This window comes from Triturus cristatus, chromosome 3_2 (assembly GCF_964204655.1).
Source record: "Triturus cristatus chromosome 3_2, aTriCri1.1, whole genome shotgun sequence".
In the NCBI taxonomy this organism is placed as follows: Eukaryota; Metazoa; Chordata; class Amphibia; order Caudata; family Salamandridae; genus Triturus; species Triturus cristatus.
In genome coordinates, this window is record NC_140584.1 from 492242429 (window position 1) to 492262964 (window position 20536).

Consider the following 20536-nt stretch of genomic DNA (forward strand, 5'->3'; position numbering starts at 1 on the left):
CGAGTGGGTCGAAAGGACTTCCAGTTCAAGGTATTACCATTCGGTCTACGTTCAGCCCCTCGAGTGTTTACAAAGGTGCTCGCTCCTGTGGTAGCGTTCCTACGTCTCCAGGGTGTTCAGATCTTCCCATATCTGGACGACTGTCTCCTAAAATCACAATCGAAAGATCAACTTCTACTGGACACACGTCTTTGCCAAGAGGTGTTTCGCTCCTTAGGGCTCTCTATAAACGCCTCAAAGTCCCATCTGCAACCTTCTCATCGCAAGGATTTTCTGGGAGCAACATTGGATACAGTGTCAGCAAGAGCATTTCTCTCCCAAGAGAGTCTACAAAGGATTCTTCGACTGGTAACCCTTATCAGATCAAAAAGATCAGTTTCTGTAAGACTATTGAAGTCATTTCTGGGGATGGCGTCATCGTGCATTGCCTTGATCCCTCATTGCAGATTAAGGACACGCCCCATCCAAGAAGAACTAGACATTCAATGGCGTCAGATTACGGGTTCATTCAACGACGTTTTTAAAGTCACAGATCGGATGAAGTCGGCACTCAAATGGTGGACACAACCATTGAATCTAACAGAAGGGATTTCATTTCTGTCGGCAGTCCCAGACATGACAATAACAGACGCCTCTCTAGAAGGATGGGGTGCTCATCTGGAGGATTTGTCAGTAAAGGGGAAGTGGACGATGTGTCAAAAGACCTGGCACATCAACAGGTTGGAACTCATGGCTATATTTCTAGCTCTCAAATCATTTCTACCTTTAATCCAAGGAGAAACAGTTCTAATACAGACAGACAACACAACCTGTATGCACTATATAAACAGGGCGGAACAAAATCTCAAACTGTCTCGTCTAGCTCAGTCGATCTGGGATTGGTCTCTCGACCATCGCATCACGATTGCAGCAGTTCATCTACCGGGGGTATCCAATATCCTGGCGGATTCCCTGAGCAGGTCCTACTCATCGACCCACGAATGGGAGTTATATCAACCAACTCTAGAAATGATATTTCAACGATGGGGTCGCCCACAGCTGGATCTCTTTGCCACACCAGAGAACCGGAAATGCTGAGATTATGCAAGCTGTTGTCCTCACCAAGGATCACGGGGCAATGCCCTTTTGATGAACTGGTACAATCTGTTTGCCTACGCTTTTCCCCCCAATCCCTCTCGTACCTCGGGTCCTGTGGAAGATGCGGAGGCAGCCCTGCCATCTACTTCTCATAGCCCCCCGTTGGCCTCGGCAGGCATGGTTCTCGGAACTACTCCTACTGTCCCAATGCGAACCAATCCTTCTACATCCTCGCGCAGATCTACTCACAATGAGCAAGGGGAAAATTTGTCATCCGAATCCCTCATCACTGAGCTTATCAGCTTGGAACCTGAGCACTGTGAATTTGCCCATCTAGACATTCCACAGGACTGTAGAGACATCTTGGCTCAGGCGAGGGCTCCTTATACGATAAAAACGTCCAAGTTAAAATAGAGGAGATTCTGCCATTGGTGTGCATCTAATGAGGTTCATCAATTTCACTCTACACCAGAACAATTGCTACCGTTCTTCTTGCAATTAGCTAATTCCGGACTTTCTCATGCAACCTTGAGAGTTTTTCTGGCGGCAATTTCCCGTTTCTGTCAGGATGGTTCAACTTCCCTTTGATCTTCAAAGGGTTGTTTCGCAAATTTCCACCTGTTAGACGCCCTCCTCCGTTGTGGCATCTTAACATCGTATTGGCACAACTAATGAGACCACCGTTCGAACCTATACACAAGGTCGATTTAAAGTATCTGACATGGAAGGTGGCTCTCCTTCTAGCGCTAACGTCTTCACGTCGCGTCAGTGACATTCTTGCATTTACAATAAATCCTCCTTTCCTACAGTTCAAACCAGATTCTGTAGTATTGCGCACTAATCAACATTCTTGCCTAAGGTGCCTTCAGACTTTCATATTAACGAGCCAGTGATCTTAAAGACTTTCTTTGCTAATCCTCAAACTCCTGCGGAGCAAAGATTACATTCCTTGGATGTGAAACGATGTTAAATGTTCTACATCCACAGAACAGCTTCTTTTCGAAAATCTGATCAACTCTTCATAGCTTATGGGCACTGTCACAAGGGACGTCCAGTTACAAAACCGACTATTGCACGTTGGGTTTCAGCAGCCATCGTCTTCTGCCATCAAAAGGCAAACAAGCCTTTGCAGTCACCAGTGAGAGCTCACTCCACTAGAGCAATGTCATCCTCAACCGCCTTATTTGCTGGAGTGCCTTTACATCAGATCTGCAGAGCAGCTACGTGGTCTAGCAGACATAAGTTTACAAGACACTACTGCTTGGCAACTTTAAACGAGGAGGATGCTGCAGTTGGGTAGGCAGTGCTTCGCAATCTTTTTAAATAAGGTGAGCCTCTTCCTTCCCTCCTCCATATTGTTTCCATTTACCGTTGAAATAATGGTTCATTTACACTTGTATAGATATTCAGTAATATCATATATAAGGTTTTGCAGCGTGAATCTTTCTGGATTCACTATGCTGTGCATTATTCCGCGATCTTGTGGTTGGGTCCGGATTCGTATTTTTTTTTTTTTTTGCGTAGCCCAGGTGGGCGGCGACGACGCACCATTTGGTGCACCTCCCGTGACGTCGTCGTGCTTCCTGCGGAAGTCCCACCTTTGGGGCGCCATCTTCAGATTCTTTTTTCCGCCGTTGGGTCTGGATCGTCATCGGGAAGCTCCAGAATTACAATCTAAGGAAGAAGAAAGAAAAGCGAGTTTCGTCGATAAATACTACGAAGATATCACAGGAAAGGAAGAGATTTCATCAGGAGCGCGAAGAAAGGAGGTTTTTCGCCTTTTTCTTCGACCTTGGAGAATGCGCACTCGGAGGCCCTGAGCGCAATGGACAAGACGCCATTCAAGTTCTGCCTAAACTGCCACCACAAGTTCGCGCAGAAGGACCAGCATCCGGTCTGCAACCTCTGCCTACCGGTCTTACACCAGAGTAAGGACTGCAACGCCTGCTCAGCCTTCGCGCCGAAGACGCTCCGGGTGAGAGATCGGCAGAGAAGAGCCAACACCAGCATGGATGGCAAGGGTAAGGCCCCGTCGCTCTACGATCTGGGCCTCTCCACGGACGATGAGGACCACGTCGCCGAGGCAGCCAAAAACTTCACGGTCGTAGAGACCGACAAGAAAAAAGACTAGGTAAGAGAATCGTCGAGCACATAACAGAAAATACCTCAAACACGAGGGCGACTCGAAAATCAGAGTCCAAGTCCACGAAGGGAGCCCCGGCGCCGAAAACTTCGACGACCAAAGGGGGAACCATGGACAAGAGGCCGAGCGGATCCTTCGAAAAGGACTCCCTGGTGCCGAAAGACGCCGAAAGGCAAGGGTCGTCTAAGACAACCCAGGAAACGGGACGATCGACGCAGAAGGAACGGTCGACGCAAGTTCCGTCAAAGACCCGCGGTCGACGCCGAAAGCCTCTCCGAGATGGAGAAAGAGGCGGCTCGAGGCCGAAATGGAGAACATCCTTCAAAGGAAGAAGGAGTTTGACGCCAAGATGAAGGAATTCAAGATTCCAACGGCTCCGACTAGGTCGAGGACGAATTCGACACCGAGGGGCTGACGAGAGATCTCGAAGAGGAAGACGAGACCTATTATGACGGCGAAGCCGAGGAAGAAGACCAGTCGTTCTACGGCTCGGCGCCATCTACCAGGCACGACATCGAATGGCAGGATCTCGACACCGAAAACCCGGAGGAGCCCGTGGACACGTACCCTTAGAGGCCTTCGCCACCCGACGACATCGGGGTGTACAATATGGTGGTCAGGAGCGCAGTGACAGCCTTCGGCGTCAAACTCGACGAAGAGAAGCCGAAAGCCGATTTCCTCCTCAAGACCCTGCTCCCCATCCAGACATGGAGCCAGTTCCTCTCCATGCTACAAAGTGTGATGAATCAGGGGAGAGAAGCCTTCAAGGAACCAGCGACCTGCCGTTCGATCACGCCCAGGACTGAGAAGTATAAGCACTCTTCCCTGGACCCCCCTTACATCAAAGGTAGCGTGACTGCCGACTCCATCATAGCTTCCACGGCCATGAGAAGGGCCAACGTACCAGCAACTTCGGGGCCACCACCTGATAAAGAAAGCAGGAGGATAGACCTCACAGGAAGAAAAGTCGAAAGGAACGCCGCAATGCACTGGCGCATGGTGAATTCCAATGCAATTCTCAATAGGCACCAGTACCAGCACTGGGACGAGATGGGGGAGCTAGTAAAGCACCTCCCCGAAGAATACCGCCAGAGAGCCTCGCACCTGGTAGACGAAGGCAAAAACATCGCCAACTCTTGTATAAAGACGGCGTTGGACGGGGCAGAGACTTCAGCAAGACTAATGGCCATAGGGGTCACCGAGAGAAGGCATGCATGGCTAAGAATCTCGGGATTCAACCGGAGGTGCAGAACAACATCTATGGCACCCCCTTCAACGGAGAGACACTGTTCGGAGCAACAGTAGACGAGAAACTCACCCAGCTGAAAAAAGAAAACGAAACGGCAAGGTCCATGGGGGCCCTACAGCTGAGGGGAATGAGGCGAGGCAATCCCTCGGAGACCCTACGGTAGGGGAGGAAGCCAGCAGGGGGTGTCGCACCAGACGTTCCAGCAGGGTCAGCAGGGTGAAAGTCACGGATAACAAGGTCAACAGAAGCAAAACTGGCAGTACCAACCTCGGGGCCAGTCCTTTCGCGGGAGAGGGAACGGACGTGGCCAGAGGAGGAGAGGGGGTGACCAGCCCTCATCAAAGTGACTCAGCACGCAAGAGGACGCCTACCCTCGACATGCCCCCAAGGGTGAGGCGCAAAACAGTAACATCAGGGGGGAGAGAAGATTCAAAAGCCTACGAGCATACAACACCAGTAGGCGGAAGACTGAGGTTCTACCTTCAGGAGTGGCGGCGTATAACCACAGACAAGTGGATACTGAACGTCATGCAGTATGGATACTGCATAGATTTGGAGAAAAAAAACTCCAAACAGGAAACCAAAGGGAAGGCAGAGATCGGCTCAAGAACTGGCCGTACTCAGAGAAGAAACACGGAAACTTCTAGAAAAGAGAGCCATAGAGGCAGGGCCGTTCAGAGAACGCAACAAGGGGGTCTACTCATACTACTTCGTGGTCCCGAAAGTAGACGGAAACCTCAGACCCATCCTGGACCTGCGGTACCTAAACAAGTTCATCAGAACGCAGAGGTTCAAAATGACTTCGCTGCAGGAGGTACTGCCCCAAATAAGAGACGGGGACTTCATGGTCACCGTGGACCTCAAGGATGCCTACCTGCACATCCCAATAAACAGAAGACACAAGGGCCTTCTAAGGTTCAACATCGACCAGGAACACTACCAGTTCACAACCCTGGCCTTCGGATTAAAATCGGCGCCAAGGGTTTTTACAAAAAATGCCTGTCGGCGGTCGCGGCCCACCTACAAAGACAGGGAATCCATGTCTACCCCTACTTAGACGACTGGCTGGTCAAGGCAAACTCACGCGAGAAGTGCGAGAGGCACGCAAAACGCGTAACAGACACTCTCACGAATCTGGGGTTCTCGATTCACTGGGGGAAGTCATCGCTGGAACCGGAGCAGGTGAAGATTTTCCTGGGGGCGAAAATAAACTCCCTGAACAGCACAGTGGTGCCCAGCGACAGGAGGACAGATGCCCTACTGAAGGAGACGCGGCTCTACCAGAAGGGGCGAGCTCTGACAGGTCAGTGAGCAAGATGGGGATGATGGCGTCGTGTATCCAGCTGGTGCCGAATGTACGCCTGCACATGAGACCATTCCAGGAATGGCTACAACAGCAATGGTCACAAGCAAACGGAAGTTGGGAGGATCTAGTGGTTGTTACGCACGCAGTGCAGGAGGAGAACTTGGGTGGAACAGACAACATGACAGCAGGGAGAAGCCTGACACCACCAAACCCAACAATGACCATTACCACGGACGCATCGCAAAAGGGATGGGGAACGCACATGGACAACCTCAGAGTGAGGGGTCTGTGGGCTCCAGCAGATGCGGTTCGCCATATCAATTACCTCGAGTTGAAAACAATCCTGCTAGCCCTGAAGGCATTCCAGAGGCACCTGTACAACCAGAGGGTGTTGGTTCAAACAGACAACCCCCATCAACAAACAGGGGGGTACACAGTCGTTCCCTCTCTCCTCTCTGGCACAGGAGATTTGGAGATGGGCCATACCTCTCAGGATAGATCTACTGGCAATTCACCTACCGGGGAAGGACAATGTGGAGGCAGACTGGCTAAGCAGGCAGGCCTTGGCATCGCACGAGTTGGAGCTCAATGGCCAGGAAGCGGAGAAGCTTTTCCGGAGATGGGGAACTCCCACAATAGACCTATTTGCAACACGCCAAAATGCAAAATGCCAAAGCTTTGCGTCCAGGCAACCAGATCAGCAATCCCAGGGAAATGCCCTATGGATAAGCTGGTCGAGGACATTTGCCTACGCCTTTCCACCGATACCCCTGTTGCACAGAGTGCTCGACAAGTGCAGAACCAGCAACATGACTCTGATCCTAGTGGCTCCGCAGTGGGCAAGGCAGACATGGTTCTCACAAATCCTAGAAATGGCACAAGGCAATCCATACAGGTTCGAGAGGAGAAGAGACCTGCTCTCCATGCAAAACGGAGAGGTCCTGCATCCGGAGCCAGAGACCCTCAACCTGGCGGCGTGGCTCCTGAAGACCTAGAGTTTGCGCACCTTAGATTGCCTCCTAGCACTAGGAGTGCTACGAGAGGCAAGGAAACCAACTACACGAAAATGCTACAGCGCAAAATGGCAGAGATTTACTGTGTGGTGCAGGAAGAAGGGCCTGCAAAGCAGAATGACAAGAGACTCAACAGTACTGAGGTACCTCACACACCTTCTAAAGAGTAAACTCTGCTCGAGCTCCCTAAGGGTACACCTAGCGGCGATCGTTGCCTACACCAGAGGTGAAAAGGGTGGAAGTTTCTTCACTTCGCAGGTGGTGAAGAGATTCATGGAAGGAGCCAAAAGAATGGCCCCTCCGAAAAGGTTGCCGCCGCCGGCATGGAATCTAAACGTGGTTCTGACGGAGCTCATGAAGGCACCGTTTGAACCCATTCACAAGGCCACACTGGAAATGTTGACGATGAAAACGGCCTTTCTAGTGGCCATAACCTCGCTACGCAGGGTGAGCGAGCTTCAAGCACTAACACTACAGGAACCCTACATTCAGATTCACAAGGACAGGGTAGTCCTGAGGACAGACCCACACTTCATGCCCAAGGTGGTGTCGGCGTTCCACATGAATCAGAGTATTCAGATACCAAGTTTCTTCCAAAACCCGACTTCTAACGCAGAAAAGGCTCTGCACACCCTCGACGCTAGAAGAGCGGTGATGCACTACATTGAGAGAACCAAGGAACTCAGGAAGTCGAAGCAGCTGTTTGTGTCCTTTGCTACTAGCTTCATGGGTAGGCCAGTGACTAAGGGCACCATGGCTAGATGGATTGCCCTCACTATTCAATTCTGCCACAAACAGGCTAGACAGGAGCTAGCGGAGGGGCCTCAGGCTCACTCCACAAGGAAGAAGGGCCACCGTTGCCTTCCTGGCGAACACGCCCATCCAGGACATATGTCTGGCGGCAACTTGGGCATCTGTGCACACGTTCACGAAACACTACTGTTTGGACATTCAGATGAACAAGGAAGCACAGGTTGGACAGAAGGTGCTTCAACACATTTTCAACGACCAACGCTCATCTACCACCCAGCCGCCACAAAATTTGGAAAACCGCTACAAAGTCTATGCACAGCATAGTGAGTCCAGAAAGATTCACGCTGCAAAACGAATAGTTTCTTACCTGTCGGTGTAGTTTTGAAGCTTGAAGATCTTTCTGGATTCACTAGCGAACCCACCCACCTCCGCCAGGAAGATGAGGCTGGAGGAAGAGGGGGTAAAATGGAAAAGATCAGAAGTAATGAAAACGTACAGAAAAATGGACAAGAAGGATTAATCAATCGCCTAGGGTTAAAAAAAAGAAAAGGAAAAAAGAACCCGAAGATGGCGCCCCAAAGGTGGGACTTCCGCAGGAAGCACGACGACGTCACGGGAGGTGCACCAAATGGTGGGTCGTCGCCGCCCACCTGGGCTACAAAAAAACAAAAAAGACTACGAATCCAGACCCAACCACAAGATCGCGGAATAATGCACAGCATAGTGAATCCAGAAAGATCTTCAAGCTGCAAAACTACACCGACAGGTAAAACTATTCGTTACAGTTGTTGCAATAGGCAACACAATTATAACATTGAGCTCAATGGGAATTTCTAAGTAAATGCAATTAATTACTTTTTGGATTACTTTCTTACCACAGGACTGGATCCTAGATTCAGTCCTGGGACATTTCCTGGAAACAGACGAGTAAAAACGGTTTGGTTACAGGTATGATTAAGGATTATTGTATTTCGAAAGTTGACAACTTTTTCACATAGCATCACCAATGTTATCCTATGGGAGGAAATTCACTTAGCAGGTAAGTAGGGTTATTGAACAAGTTACTTACCTTCGGTAACAATATCTGTAAGAAACGTTAGATTCCTTACCTTAGAATATCCCCAGGCGTCAGGCTGGATCCGGGAAGATTTTTCGTCCGCAATACCCTTGCGCGTCGCTAGGCGTCGGCGGCTCTGCCTCCGTCGGCGTCGTGATCGCCGGGATGAATACGCCACCCTCGCGCGCTGACGTCAGTTCTTGTACATAGCTTTGATACCAAACTTCTCAGTCTTCAGTATTGCCATTATGGTGCTGTGGAGTTTGTGTTTGACGAGCTCCCAGCACCATATACTCTTAAATGGCAGCACTGCACTTACAGTGCCCAGGAATGGACCCGGGTACTGTAGGGGCTCTTGCTCCTGTGCCCACACCACTGGCATAGGGCACCCAGCTAGAGGGGCGGCTGATGTATGATGTATGCCAGGGCAGTGTAGGTGGTGGGCATGGCACACAGGGATGTGTGCCATGTCGACTTTGTTTTGCCTTGTACCCAGAAACTCTGCCTGCGAGGGCAGTGTGGTTGTGTTAGGGTACAGGGCCTTTAAGGGTGGCACAATAAGTGCTGCAGCCCTCAGAGGCCTTCTCTGGTCACAAGGCCCTGGGTACCTAGGGTACCATTTACCAGGGGCTGACATGTGGCCTGGGTTTGCCAACTTGGGATTTTAGGTTTTAGGGAAGGATCATAGACCCTGGGCACCTGATTGGCAGGAGTCCAGGGCACACTCAAAGTACATTCAGCAATTCAAAAAAAGGTGGGGGCATACCATGCAAGAAAGATGGCACTTTCTCACACCCATGCAGTCAACTATCAATACGGCATTATATGCACTCACACATCTATACAGACACTCCCCACCACTCATCCGTAGTTACTCACACACCTAGTCACTCATGCAAACAATCACACTCCCATTTACTCACCTATACAGTTATACACACACACACCACCCTTATTCAAACATATACTAACACATTCTTACACTCTTATACAATAACTACTACAAGCACACACTGATCCATACAGCCACTCTCACAATCACACTCGCATATAGTCATTTATACACTCCAACACTCGCATGTACTGCCTTACCCACAAGTAGTTACTCACACCTGTACCACTGAGGCATTCATTCACTCACCAACAACCCATACACTCACCTATACAGCCCTTCACAAATGCAGTCTTGAACCCATACACCCAGTGAATCATCCACTCGCACATCTATGCAGTCAACCCCCACCCCACCTGTCCAAACAGACACTCGGGCACCTATACAGATACTCAGACAACCAATCAACCCCATATAGATCCTCATTTAGCTACTCGCCAACCCATGCAACCGCTTATACACCAACTGCCAAACTAAACTGTGAATGTCTATCAGTCACTAATCCATGCATTCAGTAAGACACATTTAATCACTCACTTGTACAGTCAGTCACGCACCTACTAAATCATCCATCCAGACTCTTCTACACCCACTCATTCAATACACCTTGGCATATATATATATAACATATTTAAACTTTATAGAAACAGTCACTGAATGATGTCGTCAGTGATGTCACTGACCAGGTCATGAACTATGTAATATGTGACCTCATCAGTAGTACATTGCGGAGGCGCGAGTTATAGTTAGCTGAACTTACTATAACGGCCGAATTTCTCTTGTTTTGTACGAGTGAAATGTCCAACTAACTAAAATGTCCCTGAAACCTTTGGTTTTATATATGTGTGTGTATATATGTGTATGTATGTGTGAGCGCACCACCCCTGAAAATGTGGGGGCACACAATCATGTTGCCACCGGTGGAGAAGCTGATCCGTGGATTAGAGGTGGGACTGACCTCTCACGGCCCATCCTGGGCCGAATCGCCTACCCATTTGGGGCAGAGACATGCTGTTGACACTACAAGTCCCACAAGTCTGTGGGAACTCATATCAAGGAGCCCATTGGTGGATTAATATTTTAAATAAAGTGCCGTCAGCTTGAATTTGGAGTTGCCTATGATTCGGGAAACCAATCCGAAACGAGTCAGGCAGGACTCCTGGGTTTGAAATGCTGGTCCTGCTTCCAGGAAGATTGCGGCTTCTCGAGTGTGCTCAAGGGCTGAGCACCTGTGTATGTGTGTGTGTGTGTGTGTGTGTGTGTGTGTGTGTATATATATATATATATATATATATATATATATATATATATATATATATATATATATATATATATATATATATATATATATATATATATATATATATATATATATATATATATATATATATATATATATATATATATATATATATATATATATATATATATATATATATATATATATATATATATATATATATATATATATATATATATATATATAGCACTTTGCTTTACGTTCCATTGCCCCCACTTTTTGCTGAATTGCTGATGTACTTTGAGTGTGCCCTGGGCTCCTGCTAATCAGGTGCCCAGGGCCTGTGTTCCTTCCCTAAAACTGCGTTGAAACCTAAACCCAATTGGCATCTCTGGCCACATATCAGCCCCTGGTAAATGGTACCCAGGGCACTGTGACCAGAGAAGGCCCCCAAGGGCTGCAGAACTTATTGTGCCGCCCTTAGAGGCCTGTACCCCGACACAGCCTGCCTTTGCAGGCTGAGTGTCTTGGTGAAGAACAAAACAGTCGACATGGCACACATCCCTGTGTGCCATGCCCACAAACACACTGCCCTGGCATACCTCAGTCACCACTCTAGCTGGGTGCACTATGCCAGTGGTGTGGGTACAGGTGCATGAGCCCTGTACCCCTACAGTACCCAGGTCCATTCCTGGGCACTGTGTGCAGTGCTGCCATTAAAAGTATATGGTGCTGGGAGGAGCACCATGATTGCTACACTGAAGACTGAAGTTTGGTATCAAACTTCTCAGCACATTAAACCCACACTTGTGCCAGTGTGGGATTTAATGTAAAATGCATGATAGAGGTTATCTTAGAGATGCCTCCTGAGACTAACCAACAACCAGCGTCCTGACTGAGAGGCTACCTAGGCTGCAACCCTGCAGACATGTTGCTTGACCCCTGGGTAGAGAGCCATCTGCTCTCGTGGGTCTGCAACAATGCACATCCTGGGTGAAGTGCTAGGTCTCCTCCCCCTGGATGGGCAGGGGAAGCTTCAAATTCATACCGCCTTTGTGAGCTTCTCCAGGCCACTTGCTGTACTCAGCAACTGGCCCCCACCGGTTCTGAACCCCACTCTGGCAGGAAGATCGGCGGGAAAACCCAAGTGAGGAAAGTGGGTGTGCCAGCCTCTGCCAACCCCACCCCTCAGGTGGGGGAGGAGAGGCGGAGCACAGCTCCGGGCTCTCGCAACCTTGAGGATAGGGAGCCCTACACAATCAGACTAGGCTCCTGCCCCCTCCCACTGGAGAGTGGCAGGCTAGGCGGTGTACCCACCCCAGGAAAGGGACCCACTGGTCCCTGACCTCTACCTACCTGTAACTCCCCTAAATTTAGTATTTAGGGGCACCCTGAACCCTCCTTAGATCCTGATTTTGAAACTAGAACGAAGACCTGCCGTGCAGCTGCTAACAAGAGGACGACACCAACTGACTGACTTAGCCCCAGAGGCCTGTTGACCCTTGAACCTGCTCCTAAATCACGGCGTCTCCAGTGGTCAGCAACCTCAAACCCCGGAGGACCTGACTGCCTTGCTCATCTGAAAGACTGACTCCCACAAGCAGTGGTTCTGCTCAAAACAAGCGCCAACCCCTGGTGCCAGCCAGGAACCGCGAATCCTGCACCTGCCGAGCCCGGCCTGTGCCTGAGTGGACAAAGACCACAAGGACGTCCCCCGGCGATTGTGACCCAGAATCCAGCACCCAAGGACCCTCCTCGACACTCCTGATGCCTGCAGCCTCACAACCAGGAACCCTCCAACCGCGATCAGCAGAGGGTAAGATTTCCCAACGCCAAAAGGCACCCCTGCACCTGGCGCCCTGCGGCCCCCTGTGCCCAACTCCTGGGTGCCAACCTAACCTACAGCTTCCCAACTTACCTCTCGAAGTGGTGGTTGCACCTGAAGAATCTCCGTCCCCGAGCTTGCAGCCTTTGTTCATCTTGCAGCTTCTCCATTGAAATACATTGAGCACCTGATGGCTCAAAAGCACCCTGCACCCAGCCTCCCGAGTGCCCCTGGAAGTGCAATACCTATCCTATCTTTTTTCCCCACTTGCCCTGTGTAAGTGACCAGGAGCCCAGCTCCCACAGCCGCGTGGCCTGCCTGCTAGCAGCCACCAACCAAAGGCCCCCTGCCCGCCATAGGCTAACATTGGGCCTAACTCTCTGCACCCGGCTGCCCCTGTGCCACTGAGGGTGGAACAACTGTACCTACCTGGCCCTGGGAGACCTAGGAGTCTATGCCCAGAACCTTAACTCTGCCAGTCTAGTACTTACCTGAAAGCCGATAACCTACATTTTCTCCATAGGGGAACATGGACTGGTTTCACTTGGAAATTCTTCTTAGTGTCGAGTTTTGAAACTTTAAAATATTCACTAAAAATCAGCCGATCAACAAACGAAATTACTCGCCTGTTATCAGGAGAGATCCCATTGCTGGATCTTTGTGCCCAGCACTGACCCTGAAAAGTGATTGCAACTGTACTTACCGATAACTAGATTTTCCTCCATAGGATAACATTGCCTGTTTTTTTCCAGAAATTCTTCTGAGTGGTGAATTTTGAAACCTACAAATTCCTTAATCGCCTGTGTAACAAACTATTTCTTTCAACTGTTTACAGAAAATGCACCAGGGCTGAATCCAGCATCCAACCCTGTGTAAGAAAATCCTTCACAAAGTAATTGAAATTGCATTTAATTAAAAATTCCCATTGAGCTCGATGTTATAATTGTTTGAATTGTGTTGCCTATTGCAACAACTGTAACTATTGCATTTAAGTCTACTTATTGAAAGTACTAAACTAGAGCATTTAATTCTGAGAAAGTATTTTGATACCTACATGTGGTTCTAAAATAAAACTATATATTTTTATATACAAAACAATAGGCCTAGAGTTCAGTTCTTGAGTGTGAGACCATTTGCTGAGTGAGTGTGTACAACAGATGCTTTACACTGTCCTCTGATACTGCCTTACTGCTCGACCAAGCTACCACTTAAGAGAGTAAGGTTATATCTAACTTTAACCTCTGTGGACTGTACACCCTGTACCTATTTGGGTACAGTATATACAGAGCCACTTTCTTACAATTACTGGATATGTAATGTGTGAAAGTGCCTCTTTTTGCATGGTTAGGCCCCACTTTTTTGCCGGTTTTGAAGTGTTTTCAATTATAGTGCACAAGGACCCTGACAACCAAATCCCCTGTGTCAGTGCTTCTTTCCTAAAAACAAATTCCCAATTGTACTTCTAACCCTTGTAAGGCCCTAGTAAATATTACCTGGGTGCCTAGGGCCTGGGAGCTGAAGGAGGACCCCTGGTATCCGAACAGGGCCCCTGGGATCCACCCCTCCTCCGCCCTCACTGGGACCATGCCGCTGCCCTTGCAGCTTGCATGCCCCTGTGAGGGAGAAAACTACAAAGTTGACATGGCACCCAGCCTTGGTGCCATGCCAGCCAGCACTGCCTGAAGGCATAGGCAAGTCACCCCTCTAGCAGGCCTCAAAGCTCTAAGGCAGGGTGCATTACACCACAGGGGAGGGTATATCTGCATGAGCAAATATGCCCCTACAATATTGGGGTCAATTCCTTAATATTGTAAGTGCCAGGGAAGCCATAGAGTAAGTACATGGGCTGAAAACTCGACAACTAGAGTTCCACCGCACCTTGATGGCTTCACCGAACACGAGTGTTTGGCACCAAACTACTCCTTTCAATAAACTCACACTGATGCCAGTGTAGGATTTATTGTACCATGTACCCAGAGGGGACCTCAAAGGTGCCCCCTGAACCTCCAATCCTGGCAGGGTCTCTAACCGGCTGTAGGCAGCCAGCCACCACCAGACATGTTCCTGGACCCCTGGGTAGAGTGTCTCTGCTCTCTGGGAACAGAACCAATACACATCCTGGGCAGAGGTCACACCACCTCCCCAGGATAGGCCAGTGCTCTAAGAGGGACGCTTCAAAGGCCTGCTGCCTTTATAATGCGACTCCGGCTTCTGCTGCTAGCAGCTGATGGTAGCCCCTGGTTTACCCCCCACTCCCCCTTCTTTTGAGCAGGAAAACCGTTGGGAAAACTCACCCCTTAGGTGGTGGAGGCAAGGTGAAGCACATCTTTCAGTCACTGCAATCTTGAAGATGGGGGCACCCCTCCTATCAGGGTTAGACCTATGCTCCAGCAGGCTGGCTTAAGAGAGTGTAGTCCTCCTTCTCCCCTGGAACTAGATATGTGACGACCTAAGAAGCAAGAAGACATGCCTACAGAGAAGACTGTAGCCTGCCTTGGCCCCAGCCCTACCGGCCTTTCTTGCAGCCAGCGACCTCTGAAACCCATGTGAGGACTGCTGCCTTTGAAAAAGACTCCAATATTCCATGGACAGCGGACCGGCCCACGAAAAAGTCTACAAGAGCTCCGGATCCAGCTCAAAGCGCGATCCCTGCCCAATCTGCACCAGACTCCCACGGCCAAAGTCTGTGGCTCACCTGTGCAGTGAAGTCTCCCCAGCGATCCTGATCTCATGTCCAGCGTTGGCTGGCCTCTCCTGATCTCCACAACAGGGCCTGCAGTGTAAATCCAGAGGCGCCACCTGACTGCGACCAGCTCCGATAAGAATACTCCGACATTGAAAGGCTCCCCTGCACGTGAAGCTCCTGGGCCTTGGTGAGCTGAACTGACAATGCCCCTATGCATCCCCTACATCTCTACTTACCTCTGCTGTCAGTTTCCCTCCTGCAACCTCCAGTGCCACGCTACCACCTTAATTGCCAAAAGAAGACTCCCCATTGAGGCACCAGACATCGAAGTTGCACCCTGCATGCGGCCGCCCCTGTGCCGCCACTGGTGGTGTATGTTGATGCTGCTTTGTGGGGTACCCCACACCACCTTTGCTTAACCTAACCCCAAGAACTTGGCCCCTGCAACCGATCTACTTACCTGCAAGCAGTGTGGCTCCATGCACCCTCCAGTCTCCATTGGAAAGCATCGGGCCAAACTCCAATTTTGACCCCTGCACCCGGCTGTCCCAGTGCTGCTGGTGGTGCAGTTTTGGTACTCACCTGACCTTGCTGACTTTTGGTCCCAAAAACAAACTTTTCAGCACTGTTCAATGTTATCCTAGGGAGAAAACCATATCGCGGTTAAGCAGGTAAGTAATGCACTTACAATTCCAAAGTGTTGATTTTTCAAAGAGAAAAGTATTTTTGTTAAACTTATTTGCCTTATTACGAACATCTTGGTCTTAGAATGAAGTACAAAGTATAATTTTCTAAAATTGGTCTAGATCTTTTTCCTGAGTAGTGTCCATTATTGATCACTGTTGTACAATAAATGTCTTAAACACTTCTGTTAGGCCTAAGGCTCCTCGCCGACACTACCACTAATGGAGCACTTTGCTTTAAACCCCGTACACTTTTGGGGAACCCCTGGACTCTGCTTTTGAATACTGCAGATTCAGATTAACAAGAAAACGCGCAGTCTTGGGCCTTAAGTCTTTCACGTTTCATGGGTGTGAATTTTCGAGTCCAAGTTTTATGAGGATCGAATTGTAAAAGCTCTAGTGACCTTTATGAATATAGTTAAATGTTGGCATGCTGTTTAAAAGTTTAAACCATGGCATTATAAATAACTAAACTGCTGCATTGGGAGCTATAACTTTAAAGTGTAGTGCAGATAGACATAGGCCTGAAATGATGCACTATTCCTGTAAAACATTGTAATGTGTGACAAATGGGACCCATTATTTATCTTGGAATTTTGAGTGAAGGCCAGCTATATTCTATGGTAACCTGTTTAAACGGAGAAATGGTAAACTATGATCAGTAAAAAAAAAAAAAAAAACCTGTAAAACCACTCCAAGCGGAAGAAAATGGATTTTGTAGAAGACTCATGAGTTTACCAGAGGGCACCTCATTTCATCTGTCACAAGTTCAGCCCAAGTTATCTGAAGGGACATAGTCCATGTGGCACCTCTTTTTCTGTGGACATCAATAATGCGTATCAATCAAACACAATTATTTACTTCTAAATTGTAAAGATAAATTCACATGGCCTAGGATTATCTTCTGGATCTTTTTAATCATCCACACTGTAAAATTGAACCCAAGCATTTATTTTCTTTTTTTAACATGGACATTTGCAGAGAAGAGTGTATATCAGCAGTTGGGTCTCATTACTTGTCATTTGGGGAGGGCTACAGACTGTTCTAGACCCCATCTTGTGGCAGATGTCGAACTGTAATTTCTTATTAAGGGTTGGTATTAAAACCATGATAAACTGTTTTTCTAATTGTGCTGCCTATATATTTGCAACTGTTATTCTCTACTGTTATTTATTCAGTAGATTCTTTTTAAAGTGGTGTTAATGAGATCTAAGTGCTAACTTATGTTCTTATATTTTAGTCATGATGGTTATGAGTGCATTTGTATTGTCTTAATGGCTACGTTTTCTGACTAAAACTAAACCGAATAATTCTACTTTACCATCAGTCCAGCCAAAACCAAATTAGTCTCCAAATTGATTTTTGGGCTGCCTTATCCATTGCCTCCTGCAGGCATACTAAAACGCAGAGAGATCAGACTCCAGGACTGTTGCCCAAAACTATCTTGAGTAGGTGAAGGAAAGGAAATGACCATTTGTTGATATGGAGCTGTGTAGGGATATTGTGTGTTTGCAACAGTTCATGAGATTGCACATGGGTGGATTATTGCTCCCTCCGAAAGTTGGTATAACTGATTATAAAGTCCCCATACAGGAGATTTGTAGTGCTATCTATTGATTTAATTAAATATTTACATATATGTATTTGCCACCTGGGACTGATGCTACCACAAATTCAGGGTCCTTGGTAAAGGCTGGTCGTTTGGCACCTACTTTGATGGCATGTTTTTTCTGTGAACAGGCAAGACTCCTCTGTGAAATCATAAGAAGTGCTTGTGAGGTCTTTCAAATTCAATCTGCAGGGGCAGTCCTATCCATTAGAATAAAGTTGTTTGCAGCCAACAATTGTTCTGAACTATATGGTTACCTTTACAGATTCTTTATCATTCATAGACTTCCTCAGTCACTTTCTGATCTACTCTCCACTGTCAGAAAAATCTGAACCAAATGGGCAGATGTTACTGCTGGCACACTGGGAATCTTGTTTGTGAGTTTTCTTACTGGGTCCCGCTGTCAAGCGTGCTGTTCCAAAATGAGAAAAAATAATTGTAGAGGAATAGCCATATCAATCTGAACATGTTGCCCAAGATTATATACCTTTTTTAAAATTGTTTGTATTTTGCTGCTAATTCACCAGCGCTGTAAATGCTTTGTGCATCTATTCAATATATCTTTAATGTTGTCTTACAGAATCCAAAATGATAGAGAAACACGGAGGATATAAATTCAGTGCTCCAGTTGTGCCAAGTTCATTCAATTTTGGAAGCCCTCCCCCAGGAATGAATTGAAGCTTCTCTTTTCCTGCTACTGTGTGACTGATTGTAGTGAAAAGCTTGTGTTCCTCGCAGTAGTCGTTCCAGAACTGGTTCATGTTATCTAAAACTCACTCCTACCTAATTATGACATTGCGATTCAACAACCGAGCAGCCTCAAGTGGGACCGGATCATGTAACCTGGCACTGGGACAGCAAACGGGTTTTGTTTTTGAAGAGAAAAAGAACCTTCCAAGCTTCAAACAAAATACGACACTGTGGAACTTTGAATCCAAGATGTGATGAATGCTTTTTTTCTGGGGGGAAAAAGGCATGGACCATAGGACTCATTTACAGTGCAAGCTAGAAGGTCAATTAATATTTTTATTGCACCAATAGCAGTATAATTTAATGGCTAATCTCTTGCCCTTGCCCCAATAAGATGTCAATTCTTTTAATGTACATAAAGGAGGCAACCTGGAAGCCTTACTTAAACTTCATTGTTTCAGTTGATCACGAATACCGATTGTTCATATGTAGAATATGAGACAGTTATTGTAGCACTACAACATAACTGATAAATCTGTAAATGAATTAGCACTTTTATATTGGATATGCCTGCTAGCCTGTGTACAAAATAGCAAAATGTTTGCCGTTTATAAAGTATGTAAGGGTTCGGACAGTAGAAAATAATTTCAAGTTAATTTAACGCAAACTAGCAGTTTTGTACCTGATGACTAGTGTTGCAGTCACTTCTGTTTGTGACCTGCATTTGGTTATGTTAAAGAATGCAGTCGGTGATCTCATTGCTGCTAAAAGAGCAGTGCCCTTTATTTTTCTTACTGTTCCAAGTGTACAAAATCAAAATTTGAGTACAAAAACCAAATGTAAGCACTGGGATCAAATAATTACATTCTCAAAGGCATGTAAAAATTAAACATGAAGTTCTGCTCTTAAAGAGTTTTTGAAGTGTGTGGATGAAACATCTATATATGCAATCTATTAAAAGAACACAATTCGGCTAATGAAGCTTCATGTATGATTGCATTTTTTTTGTCAGTGGACTTTTTCCCCAAACACCCCTCTTCCCCCATCCAAAAAGAGTGCCGCGAATGTTTGAGGCCATAACTTGTATCTTCCATATTGATGTCACAATTTGATTTCCTGTGCCTATGGCTAACTTAATTATGCCATGCTGAAATTAATTGCGGTCATCAGGGCCACTGTCACTTTAAACCAGTTAACATTTAGTTACTGGAGACAGAATATAAATAGCTGGAATTTCTGTGAGATTAAACTGCTAGTTAATTCTGTTTCTTTTACTTTTAAACTGTCATAAGTTTAATATGTAATGTTGAATATCCTGTGGGTATGATTGCTATCCATTTCCTGAGTTCAAGGACTAAGATAAAGTATCCTTCTAGCCAAACAGCAACGATTACAGTTGAAGAAACTGAATCAATTTTATATTTGTGCTGTCTTTAATTTTATTGACCATGCAGGGTGGAGGATAAGTTCCTTCGCTGTTCATTGCATGCAACTGTACAGCAAATAAAATGTTTGCTGATTTTATTCCTAGTGTATTTAAATTGCAGGATTCACTAGAAAAGGTATCTGCTGTTTCATCCATCAGTAAGCAAACTACCTTATTTGAAATGCTGCACGACTCTAAAATAGAAATAAATGCAGCAATGATATTTTCATAGCAACTTTATTTCCAGTTTACATTTAAGTAAATGCATAAATATTATAATATTTATAATAGGGAAAGTGTTTTTTAACTGGTTGTTGAGCTACAGATTCTATCGGTCCCAAAAATTGCGGGGTGGGTGGTACTGGTAGTGTATAACCTGTCATGAAATTGTTCACTTGTAGATCGTTCTACTGAACAGCAAAATTAAAGCAAAACATGCTAAAAAAAAATTGTTTTCTTGTCTCCTGGGATACAAAAAAAATTGCAAAGCCACAAAGAAAATAGTGACGTCTGCCTTGTTCAAGCACCAATGCCTCAATGGTTGTATGACCTTTGCCGTTCGCATTACACTATGTACCAGCTGCTTTCAATCACAGAATCTGCCTATTCAAAAATGTCTCTCCTTTCCCCAGTTTGTGACCTATCTTATCACTTTGTGGAAAACATCGGTACTTGATTTATCGAGTTTATGGTTTATCAATTCACGCAGTGTATTTGTCCTCTTGCAGGGGGATTTTTTTTTATGCATCTTACTCCTGATGGTGAAGCACATTTCCATCATAACTTAACTGTTAATTTCCATGTCATACCACTTGACATAGCCTTTTGGGTGAGCAAATCTTCATTTCAGGCTAGTGTGGGTACTGGATTTGTACTAAGCTGGTTGG

At 46.8% G+C, this 20536-nt stretch overlaps 1 protein-coding gene across 1 annotated transcript in view; it reads left to right on the forward strand.

Moving 5' to 3' along the window:
• IPO7 (importin 7) overlaps positions 1-20098 on the forward strand; it is a 275583-nt gene extending 255485 nt beyond the window's left edge. Inside the window, exon 25 of the mRNA XM_085648158.1 lies at positions 18114-20098. Within this exon, the coding sequence (XP_085504284.1) occupies positions 18114-18211 (98 nt within the window). The 3' untranslated portion in view covers positions 18212-20098. The remainder of the gene's footprint in view (positions 1-18113) is intronic.
• The last annotated feature ends 438 nt before the right edge of the window (positions 20099-20536 follow it).